The 11,746-nt window shown below is 34.6% G+C and overlaps 1 protein-coding gene across 1 annotated transcript; it reads left to right on the top strand.

Moving 5' to 3' along the window:
• The first annotated feature begins 8,641 nt into the window (after positions 1-8,641).
• LOC135644321 (1-aminocyclopropane-1-carboxylate oxidase-like) lies at positions 8,642-10,010 on the top strand. The gene is made up of 3 exons (XM_065161797.1): positions 8,642-8,823; positions 8,939-9,174; positions 9,376-10,010. Exons 1-3 carry the CDS (start codon positions 8,722-8,724, stop codon positions 9,956-9,958), a joined length of 921 nt encoding a protein of 306 aa, XP_065017869.1. The 5' UTR covers positions 8,642-8,721; the 3' UTR covers positions 9,959-10,010.
• The last annotated feature ends 1,736 nt before the right edge of the window (positions 10,011-11,746 follow it).

Genomic DNA, 11,746 nt, shown 5'->3' with positions numbered 1-11,746 from the left:
TAAATAATCCTGGTCATAGATTACTCGAGAGGGACATCGTGATAACCGGACAGACTGGTGTGCTGTATACCCGTCCATATGATGGATGCAGTTGGTCTCATAGTTGCTCGTGTAGGGACACTAGGGATACAGTACAGGTGCTCATTGGAGAATGAGTTCACCGATTGATCCGCTTACGGAATGCTGGATGGTTGATGATGCCTTATTATCAGACAGCGATTCCGTAGTCCTAGTGGTATATCTGGTCCTTAGACTTGAGACACCAAGGATGTCCTGTATGAGTGCTCCACTCTTTGATACCAGACTTATAGGTTTGGATGTCCCAGATCTAGTACAGTTGGTCATTGGGAGTGGTAGTTGACCTTACGAGGGCTATTGAGTGTCGATAGAGGATCATCCACTCTCAACGTCATGAGAGGAATATCTCATGTGTTCTTGCTTAGACAAATCCCTGGCCAGGGTCATTTGGGTTGAGAGAGAAAGAGTTCTCCGGGAGAATCCGATTAGAGCGAGACTCGAGTAGAAACCATATGGGTCTGACAACACCATGCTCGATATACAGTCTCTAGGATATTAGATGGATGAGGGACTATAGGTACATGGTAACTGAGGACAGACAGGTCCAATGGATTGAATTCCCTTGTATCGTTTGGGGACTACGGCGTAGTGGCCTAGTACTTCCGTAGTCGATGAGTCAAGTGAATTATTACAGAGATAATAATTCACTGAGTTAGAAGGAGTTCTGATAGGTATGACTCACGGCTAGCTCGATATTGGGCCTAGAGGGTCACACACATATGGTAGGCATTGCGATGAGTAGAGGTTCAGATATGAGATATCCGACGGAGCCCTTGTCTTATTGGATGCAGATCCAATACCCACTAGGGGAGGACCCATTAGGGTTTGACAGGGGATCTCTATAAATAGGAGGGATTCAGAGCCTCCTCTCCCTCTCCACCTCAGAGCAGGCTTGGAGTTTTGAGGAGCGTCGTCGCAACCCTACTGTGTGGATCACCGCTAGAGAGGAGGACGCTTGACCTCTTCACCCTCTCCTAAGGATCTGCAAGGAAACAGGGATATACGATCTCCCTAGGTAACACAATCTACTCTATACGCAGTTTTGATTTTCGCGGATTTTGCGCACCAATCTTCGCACGACGACGAACAACTTTTTTGGGAATCGGGGATTGTGTTTTCTTGTTCTTCCGCTGCGCATGTGATGTCGCCCCCAAGATTTCCCAATAGATAGAAGGCTTCGGGTCATGAATTCGGGCATCGGGCCAAGAAGTGCATATATTGCGCCAAGGATATCGGAGTTGCAGAGTCAACTAGCTGATTGGGTAATAGGCCGCAAGAGAGGACGATGGGCCAAAAAATCGGACGAAGCGTCGATGGACTAATGACATGCCGAACAACATGATTCATGCTTAGTATCAATTGTCTAGATCAAAGTATATTTTTACATGTACAAGATTAACTACGATGGTAAGGCATAAAGCAAAATGGAGTCCTGGAGTCAAGAATGCGATTTCGTTGGGAGTTCGAGAGTTCGTCGGAAGTTCAGACATTCGTCGGAAGTTTTGTAGGAACCAACCGAGAAGTCTCAGAGCTTACCAGAGAATCTCGTCGGAACTCACCAAGTATATCATCATAAAGTCCAGGAGCTTGCTAGGAGTCCGCTGGAACATTGCCGAGAAATCGTCAGAAGTTTATCGGAAGAAAACTTGACTCAAAGGACTTGTTTAGCTTAGTAAATATTTTAGATTTCGTAGTTAGCACATAATTGGGATTGGATTTGGCCCAACCCAATTAGGAGCCAATTGGGCCCATGTAAGGACTGTGTTAGGCCCAATGAAAGGCCCAAACAGTGACCCAAGAGGTGGCATCGTCGTGGCACAGTCTCCGAGATTATGTTAGGCTGTGGTACCGCCTAGACACGGCCTCCGAGAGGCTGCAGGCAATAGTACCGCTAGTCTAGACGGTGGTACCACCTAGCATAGCCTCCCAAGTGGTGGTACCGCCTAATACAGTGTCAGTGTTAGACTAACACTAGTGGTGGTATCGCCCAGCACAAGCGGTGGTACTGCCCGAACCTAAGAAACCCAGGATGAGATATTTTTAGGCTCCAAGTTTAAATTAACTTGAGGACTATAAATACCTCTCTCATCCCTAATTAAACTACACAAGCACAAAGAGTTTAAATAGAAAGAAACGCTGTTGCAATCTTGTGTGAACTCCTCTCAAATGTTCTAAGTGTTGGAATAGTTTAAGAGAGGAGTAAGTGGGGGTGTAAGGGTTATCTCCTAAACCTGATAAAAGGAAAATCGAGTTGTAAAAGGTGGTTGGTCTTCGCCTATTGAAGGAAGATCGATAGTGGATGCCGATGGCCTCGACGGAAGAGGAATCGGTGGAGTGGATATAGGTCACGACGACCGAACCACTATAAAAATTTAGTTTGCCTTAAGCAATTTACTTTAAACTGCAAACTGCCTTCTTATTACTTGCTACGTTCTTTTGTGCACTTTCAATCTAAGTATATTTCCGGAATCAATTTTCAACATATGAAGAATTTTCAGAAATGTAATTTTTACCACTGCACTAATTCACCCCCTCCTCTTAGTACCGACTCGTTCCTATTAATTTGTATTAGAGCCTCGTTATTTCTTATTTGGTTTAACACCCAAGAAAAATGACTCTTTTTGGCTTTCAAGAGGGGCTTTCTCTCGTTCATCCTCCTTTGTTCAATAGAACAGACTATACATATTGGAAAACTCGAATGAGAGTTTTATTACTTTCTTTGGATTTAAATTTATGGAGTATTATGGAAAATGATTTTCGAATATCTTCTCTTCCAATGAACCATTGGAATGATTTGGAGAAGTGGACTTTTTCTTTAAATGCTAGAGCTATGAACGCTCTATTTTGCACCTTAGATAAAACTGAATTTAATCGGGTTTCTACTTGCGAAACGGCTTTTGACATTTGGCATACTCTTGAAATCACACATGAAGGCACTAGCAAAGTTAAAGATTCAAAAATCAACTTTTTGATGCATGATTTTGAACTTTTTCATATGAAACCAAGTGAAACCATTGGAGACATGTACACTCATTTTACGAATGTCGTCAATGGTTTAAAAGTACTTGATAAATTTTTTTCAAACTTTGAACTTGTAAACAAAATTTTACGTTCTCTTAATAAGAATTGGGATTCAAAAGTAACTATAATACAAGAGGCAAAAGATCTTAATAATTTTTCACTTGAAGAATTTTTTGGTTCATTAATGACATACGAAATGATGCACAATGCACAAAACGAACTTGAAAATATCCTTCCAAAGAACTGGAAGGATTTCGGACTTAGAATAATTAAAGACCATTCGAGCATAAACTCAAGTGATGGTGAACTTGAACACCTCACTATGAAATTTAAAAGTTCATGAAACAAAAATTGAAGAACAAAAATAAACTTAAAAAGAATGCAACTACTTACTATGAATGCAAGAAGAAGGAAGCAATCTTGGACGAAACGAGGTGACAAATTATGCCTTAACGGTTTCTGACAATGAGGTAAAATACACAAACAAAACCCCCTTAGTTTATTTCGAAATTACATGATGCTTTTCATAAGTTATTTTTAATTTAGTTTAGAAAAATTATATAATTTTTTTATTACATGAAATGTTCAAAGTTTTAGGATTATGCTTATCTTTCTAGTAATTTTAAAAATGATAATGATAATTGCATGTTTTATGAAAATACAAAAAAATGTTAGAATTAAATCTAGTGATTAATTTCTTGTTTAGTATAAACAATTATGTGTATTGTAATGAGTTTTTATTGCTTTTCAAGTTTTGTTGGATTATTTTCATATGAAAAATTTGAGCATACTTATATAAAATCAATCACATAAAATGAAATACATAAAAAGAAAAATCAAATGATAAATCAAATCTTGTTTAAAGAAACAATAATGTATATCATATTGATTTCCGTATTGATTTTCGACTTTGATTGAAAATGCTCAATGAAATCATGCTTGTTATTTTTAATAAAAGTTTTGGTATAATACTTGATGACTTTATTTTATGCATGAGATTTTGAAGTTATATACGATAGCTTTTGTATAGAAGGCTTGATGATTTTTATGATGAATCTTGTCCTTGGTTTTCGATTTTAAACATGATGCATGATTTTGATATAAGAACAAATATTTGGCCATGCTAATATAAAGTCAATCATACAAATTGAAACTAAAGAAGATTAGATATCTTTAAGAATCATTCAATATTATATTCAATGAAACCATACTTAATGTCTTAATGAAAATATTAAGAGATTTGATATCATGCTTAATGAGTTTATAGTTTGAAATTATGCATATTATACCTTGAAAAATTGAGACTATATTTTGGTATCATGCCCAAAGTAATGATGCATAATGATCATATGCTTAATGAGTTTATATTTCGAAATTATGCATGATGATTTTTATGATTTATGGCTTGTTGATCCTTATCGTGATGAAATTTAATTTTTTGGTTTTAAAACGATGATGAATGTTTTTATTTAGCAAAGGCATGCTTGTATGAAATGAAAGGGGAATACATTTCTTGAAAATTTTTCAATTCCTATGTTATGAATTTTTTGAACAATGAAATTGATTTTGATTTTTCATTAATGAATCCATGTATATTATGCTTTTGTGAATCTTATGGATTATGAAAATAATTTAAATTTAATGGATTTTATCAAAATCATGATCTTGATTTCTCATGATTTATAACTTAAAATTGTTTATGAATTAAGATCTTATTCTTTGAACTCGCATGTTTCTTCTTGTCGTTTGCTAAAGAATAAAATTTCCTAAATGAATCATGATTTTTCAAAATTACAATTTTTATGATTCATAATGAATTGAGAGATTTTATATGCATGAATTAATATCTTGTTCTCCTACAAGATTGAAAGAATGTTATCTATATCATGATCTTCTAAGAATTCTTTTCGTTATTTATTTAAGAGGAGATTTGTTAAAATGAATCATAGTTCCTCTTGATTTCTCGAAATTATAACTTAAAATTTCGTTTTATAAATCAAGATTCTCTACTATGATTCTTTTTCTTCGTTATTTGAGTTATCCAAAAAGAATTATAATATGTCTCTTGATACTCATAATTTATCTTCATGATCTTTGATATTTTATCTCTCATGATATAATTTTTATGAACAATTATTTGTATTCGTGAAATATTTATCTCATAACCCAATTAATTCTTCTTGATATTCTTCATGTGATGATATGAAAGCAGGAAATACTTATGATATTGTGTTGATTTGACAAATTGAATGAGTTGAAAATAATGATGAATGTTTTGAAAATAAATGATTGTATCATGTTTGATGATTTTACATTTTAAAATTATGCATGATGAGTTGAAATGATGATTTAAAAATATTTATTCAAATGTATGAATCGATAATCTTTTTGTCAAATGAATCATGATTTTTCTTGTCAATTCTTGGAATTATAACTTTAGTCTTTTTTTTCTATCATGCTTTATATTTACCAAAGAAGAAATTTGTCAAAAATGATATATGGTCTTTTGACATTCATGACTTGATTTTTCATCTTTGTTATTTATTCTTATCATGATTTGAAGATTAAAGTAAAAGAAAATGAATTATACTATTATATTATTCTTCCCTTCTTTCTTGTTTACACAAAAGGGGAGAAAAGAAATCACTATCATTTCAAGATATTGATAAATTTATTTATTTCATTTTGAATATCTTGTAAGTGATTTTGATGATTTTGATCATTTGAATTTGAATGTTTGGTACCAACAATCATGATAAATGATTAAAAATATTGATTTAATGTTTGGTATCATGAATGCTTGAGTATCATGTATGATATGCCTATAGTGATGATTGATTTATGTTTAGTATCATACGTTAAGTAAGGATGAAATATAAGGTTTTGAAATTGTGCATGTTTTAATTTGAAACTATAATAATGCACAAACATATTGAAATAATAATGATACTTTATCTTTATCATAATTTAAAAATTGATATAAAGGGAAATGATTTGCATCATTGTATTTTTATTCCCTTCTTTTTTACAATGACAAAGGGGGAGCTCAAGATGTAAAATTTAGAAATTTGTACATTACAAAAGAAGCAAATTTGCTAGCTTGCTCATCTCAAAAGAGAAGCAAGAAGTGCTATCTTGCAAATCTCAAGACGCACAAATACAAACTTACAAAATTTATAATTTTGCACGATCTTTAAAATTTATGATGATTTAATAATTATACATATTCTAAAATGTTGTAAGATTCACTAGCTTGCATGATATAGAACTTGCTATCTTAAACATCACCAAGAAGTGTTATCTTGCATATCTCAAGAAGCAAAAAATGTTAACTTGCACATCTAGCAAAATTTACAAACTTGTATATTTCAAGAAGCAAGAGTTATTTTCTTGAACATCTCAAAATTGCTAGCTTGCATGTTTTAAAATATTATAAAATTATTGCTAGCTTGCATGATGATAAAACTGAACATTATGTTTAGTATGCGATAATTTGACATTATATCCAAACACTTGAAAGTTACACTTCTCCTTTTTGCTGATAACAAAGGGAGAGAAGTATGATCATGTTATGCATGATGATGTATTGTAAATATTCATGATGAAATTTGTAATAACTTGAATTCAGCTTGAATCCAAGAGTTCTATCAATATGGCATATTGATAGGGGGAGTTTGTTTAAACTCTGAGAGTTAAGATTAACTTCGTCATCAATTGGTTGTTCTCATTAAAAAGAGAGAGATTGTTGAATCTCGGATTTTGATAATGAAATCAATTGATAAGTATTTATGATTTGATCTACATTTTTAGTGATGCAGGATGCTTCGATCAGGATGAGACAATTAAAGCAGGAAAAATCATGTTGAACCGGTGGAACATGTCAGAAGATTGGACGTCGAGCTGGAGGATCGGTCGACGTATCGACAGAAAGCTTCGGGCCATAGATTCGAGCATCGACAGGAGAATATAAACAAATTAGTCTAACTTATTATAAATGTTCATTTAGATGTTTATAATTTTTCATATGCACTCGATATGGTATATTATTTGAAGTTGAATTGACAAGTAGATCGATAGAAACTTCTAAAGCATTTCATTGGAAGGATACTAAGAGGATATTATAATATATTAAACGAACGATAAGTTATATGCTTCATATAAGGAGTTATATTTTGTTGAATTTCATAATAATGATTGGATTAGAAGGTATAACGATAGAAAAAAGTATAATGAGTTTTATATGTTATCTTAGTGAAGCTACATTTATATAATCATTAAAAAAAAATCTATTGTTGCTGTATCAACTTGAAAGATATAATATGTTGCAACAACTTATTCTGTTTGATAATACTATTTCAGATACTTCATATACAAAAGAAAAGTTTACTGAAGATTTATGTTGATAAGTTAATAATTGCTTTAGTCAAGAATCTAATATATCATAAAGATGGAAGTATATTGATATGATATTTTACTTTATAAGAGAATAGTGAAGTTAAATAAGCATTGAATATACTCTCAAAACTCTTCAAATTTAAAATATTTTAATAATTTGATAAGTCAGATAAAACAAGTTTAGGAGAGAGACTATTAGAATTAAATTTGTCTATCCTTTCAAAGCACCAAGAAAAAAATTATTATATCAAAAAGTAAAACACATTAAAAACTCTATAGTTGAATGAATCAAATTAACCATTAGTTCTTGAAAATTTAAAAAAAAAGATTCATATTAAATATATTAAATTTATTATATCCGATAAGACTACATAAGACTTCGTGTGTTATGTCATAAGAGGTATCGATTTAGAGTTATATAGTAAAATTATTTTGAGTATAAAAAGATTATATTATCTTATCTGTGTGCTTCATCTCTTCTATCTATCCATTCAATATGATATATTGATATAAGACTTAATTGGAAAGTAACATGTTTTACTCGAATTTATCGAGCAGTTCATTCGGATTGGGAATTCTTCGTAAACGTCGCAAACGATGCAATCCAATAACAAAACCAGTACAAGCTGAGCTGGATATGGATCATTCTGGAAGCCTGCCATGATCGTCTCGTACATGCCGAAGCCACCTTATTAACGTGATGAACATTCTTCTGACCAAGTCAAGCAGCCCCACGTTGCAAATGATGCAATCCAATGACAAAACCAGTACAAGCTGAGCTGGATATTAATCATCCTGGAAGCCTGCCATGATCGTCTCGTACGTGCCGAAGCCACCTTATTAACGTGATGAACGTTCTGGCCATATCATCATTTTGTCCATTTATTTCACGAGTGAATCAAGATGATTTGGATGGTTTGCCGTGTGGAAGTACTTGTGGTCTTTGTCTCTTTCTAATAAGTACTTGTGGTCTTTGCCAAGGAAAAGAAAGGTTGACAAACAAGTCTTTGTCTCTTTCTAATAACCAAGGAAAAGAAAGGTTGACCAACAACACTTGGCATACTTCCTCGTTTCTTCCTTTGATTTGTACGTAAGATCTGAAGTGAAGCTCAATCTTTGCACTATAAAAAGCCCCAAGTAGCTCCATTTCTTTTCATCGAACTCAAGAAGCAAAGTTCAACCAAAGCATCGCATCCGTCTTCTCAGAAAATAAATCTTTTGTTAGAAATGGCCATTCCAGTCATTGATTTCTCAAAGTTGAAGGGCAAGCAAAGAGCCGAAACTTTGGCACAGATTGCCAATGGATGTGAAGAATGGGGATTCTTTCAGGTCTGTTGTCATGGAGGATGTGCTTTCATGTTCCCGATCTTCTTCCTTTCTCCCGTCCATGGTTCTTCCGAACATGATGCTGGTACTTATTCCAAGTAATCTAATGTGCTTGCAGCTGGTGAACCATGGGATTCCGGTGGAGCTTCTGGATCGCGTGAAGAAGGTATGCTCGGAGTGCTATCGGCTCAGAGCGAAGGGCTTCAAGGGATCCAAACCAGTGCAGCTGTTGAACAAACTGGTGGAAAAAGAAGGGGAAGAGGCCGATGTTAAGCGCTTGGATAACGTGGACTGGGAGGATGTTTTCCTTCTCCAGGACGACAACGAATGGCCGTCCAACCCTCCGGAGTTCAGGTACTTCATTCACGAAGCTCCGATGCTGCTTGTTCCATTCCCTGTTCCACATAAACGAATGAACAACATTAGAAAGTCAATTATAATCACTGCTGAATAGCTAGCTGCCCCAGCGCAAGAATTGGATTGTGGATCTTTGATTTGCTACTCATAATATGACGGTTGTCGCCAAAGTTGTTGACGTTTGCTCTCTTCATGCAGCGAGATCATGAAGGAGTACAGGGAAGAGCTGAGGAAGCTGGCTGAGAAGGTGATGGAAGTAATGGATGAGAATATGGGGTTTGAGAATGGCTACATCAAGAAAGTATTCTCAGGAAACGGTGAGCACCAGCCCTTCTTCGGCACCAAGGTGAGCCACTATCCGCCATGCCCGCGCCTGGACCTCGTAAACGGCCTTCGCGCCCACACCGATGCTGGCGGTGTCATCCTCCTCTTCCAGGACGACCAAGTTGGTGGCCTCCAGATCCTAAAAGATGGGAAGTGGATCGATGTGCAGCCTGTGGCCAATGCCATCGTCATCAACACCGGAGACCAGATCGAAGTACTCAGCAACGGTCGCTACAAGAGCGTGTGGCACCGCGTGCTCACGACCAGCGATGGCAACCGCCGCTCCATTGCTTCGTTCTACAACCCCTCCTTGAAGGCCACCATCACTCCGGGAATCAGCAACGACGACGCTCCAGCTTTGTACCCCAAGTTTGTTTTCGGGGATTACATGGAGGTGTACGTGAAGCAGAAGTTCACGGCCAAAGAGCCCAGGTTTGATGCAGTGAGAGCTATGTAAGGATAAGTTAATGATTATCGAAGTTATGTTCTGAGAATATTCTTTTGTATCAGATTTGTTTGTACCATAATAATTGTTTGCTATGACAAGTAATTTATATAAAACCAGCAGCCCAACGTATTTTTTGAAACCTCACGAGATGGCAACTATCATGGAGAAAGGCCAATTAGTTCTCCGATTACGAGGGGTTTTGATGAGTGGCGTGACACTTCACAAATCATGTTTGGAAAAATTAAAAATCACACACGTTTCTTGGTATAGCCATTTTCAAAATAAATAGAAATAAAAACACATTCTTAAAAATATATAGTTTGATGTAGATATTTGTCATATCTTTATTTAGAAATTTTGCCACGTTTATTGTGTCAACTTCATTATCAACTATATTCTCAGTCTCTTGACAGAAGTTTTTCAATCATTTTGATTATTTTGGGATTCGTAAGTAAGAACAGGAGAAAAACATAAAAATAAGATAGGGAGACATACTAATTTTATAGTGGTTCAATATTTTTGATCTACGATCCATTCTTATTTTATCTATCTACGAGGCCATTGACGTTCATCGGTAATTTTTTTCTCCAAAGTTTGAAGATCAACAATCCTCTACAACTTTCTTTTATCAAAGCATTGGTAAAAAAAGCTTGTGCTTGAAATATTCAATCTTTTATAGGTATCTCTATAACTTAGTCATCCAACTAAAGCCCAAAAAGAAGATAAAAATCAAACCTCTAATAGAAAATTGGAAAACATTGCAAGCACAATGGATGAACTCACCAGCCAAACATGAAGACGGTATTTATAGGCCCTAAAACCTTAAAAATATAGAGTAAATTAAGACAAAATACTAAAAAATAAAGATACATTAGTGATATGATCATTTGATGTTAGCAACAAAATTGAAACACATCATTTGGTGACTCATACGATACAAACACCTAAACTATGTAATATTACTTGACCTAGGTAGTATAATCTCTGGGCGGTGCTACTGCCAAGCCCAATGATGGCCTAGTAAAGACCTAGGTAGTATAATCATTTACTATTCACTTTTAACCCTTAATTGTTTTCGTTGGAATTAGCTCATTTTTAAAATTAATTTCGACCAAAAAAGAGTTCTCTGTATATTATTAAATCTTTTATCATATAATTGGTGGATCTTCTATCATATTTTCAACATCTCGATTTCAAAGTCAATGTGTCTCATCCATATCAATTATGCACAAAATGCTCCTATTGCAATATATTCCACTTTAGCTATGGATAATGTAGAAAAATTTTACTTCTTACTCGATCATAAAACATATGCAATGTCCAAGAAGTCTTTTTCTTGTAAAATTAGTATCTATATACAGAAAAAAATTAAAATTTTTAAATATGGGATATCATAGTCCTTTGTAGAGATGGTGTACCTTCTAATTTTAATCGATTTTGAAGTTCAATTGATAAATCCATACTAGAAATATGATTAACCAAAAATGAGAGTTGTAAGTAATACAAATAAGTAATCAATAACAAATCAAAGGTAAGAGAAGGAAAACAAATCGATTTATAGTGGTTCAATTTTTTTTTACTAACGACCACTCTCGATTCCTCTTCCTTCGAGGCCATCGGCTTTCACTATCAATGTTTTTTCTAATGGATGAAGATTAACTATCTTTTTTATAGCTTTTCTCCTTTTAACAAGCTTAGGAGAGAACCCTCGTACTATTGGAAAATCATGGGTTGGCATCTCATGCACAACAAAAAATAAAAACAAAACTAGATTTCCCAAAATTAAGTACTTGGTCA

Source organism: Musa acuminata, chromosome BXJ3-8 (genome assembly GCF_036884655.1).
Source record: "Musa acuminata AAA Group cultivar baxijiao chromosome BXJ3-8, Cavendish_Baxijiao_AAA, whole genome shotgun sequence".
NCBI classification, from domain to species: domain Eukaryota; kingdom Viridiplantae; phylum Streptophyta; class Magnoliopsida; order Zingiberales; family Musaceae; genus Musa; species Musa acuminata.
The sequence above is the reverse complement of the archived record's forward strand: the minus strand, read 5'-3'. Positions and strand labels throughout refer to the sequence as shown.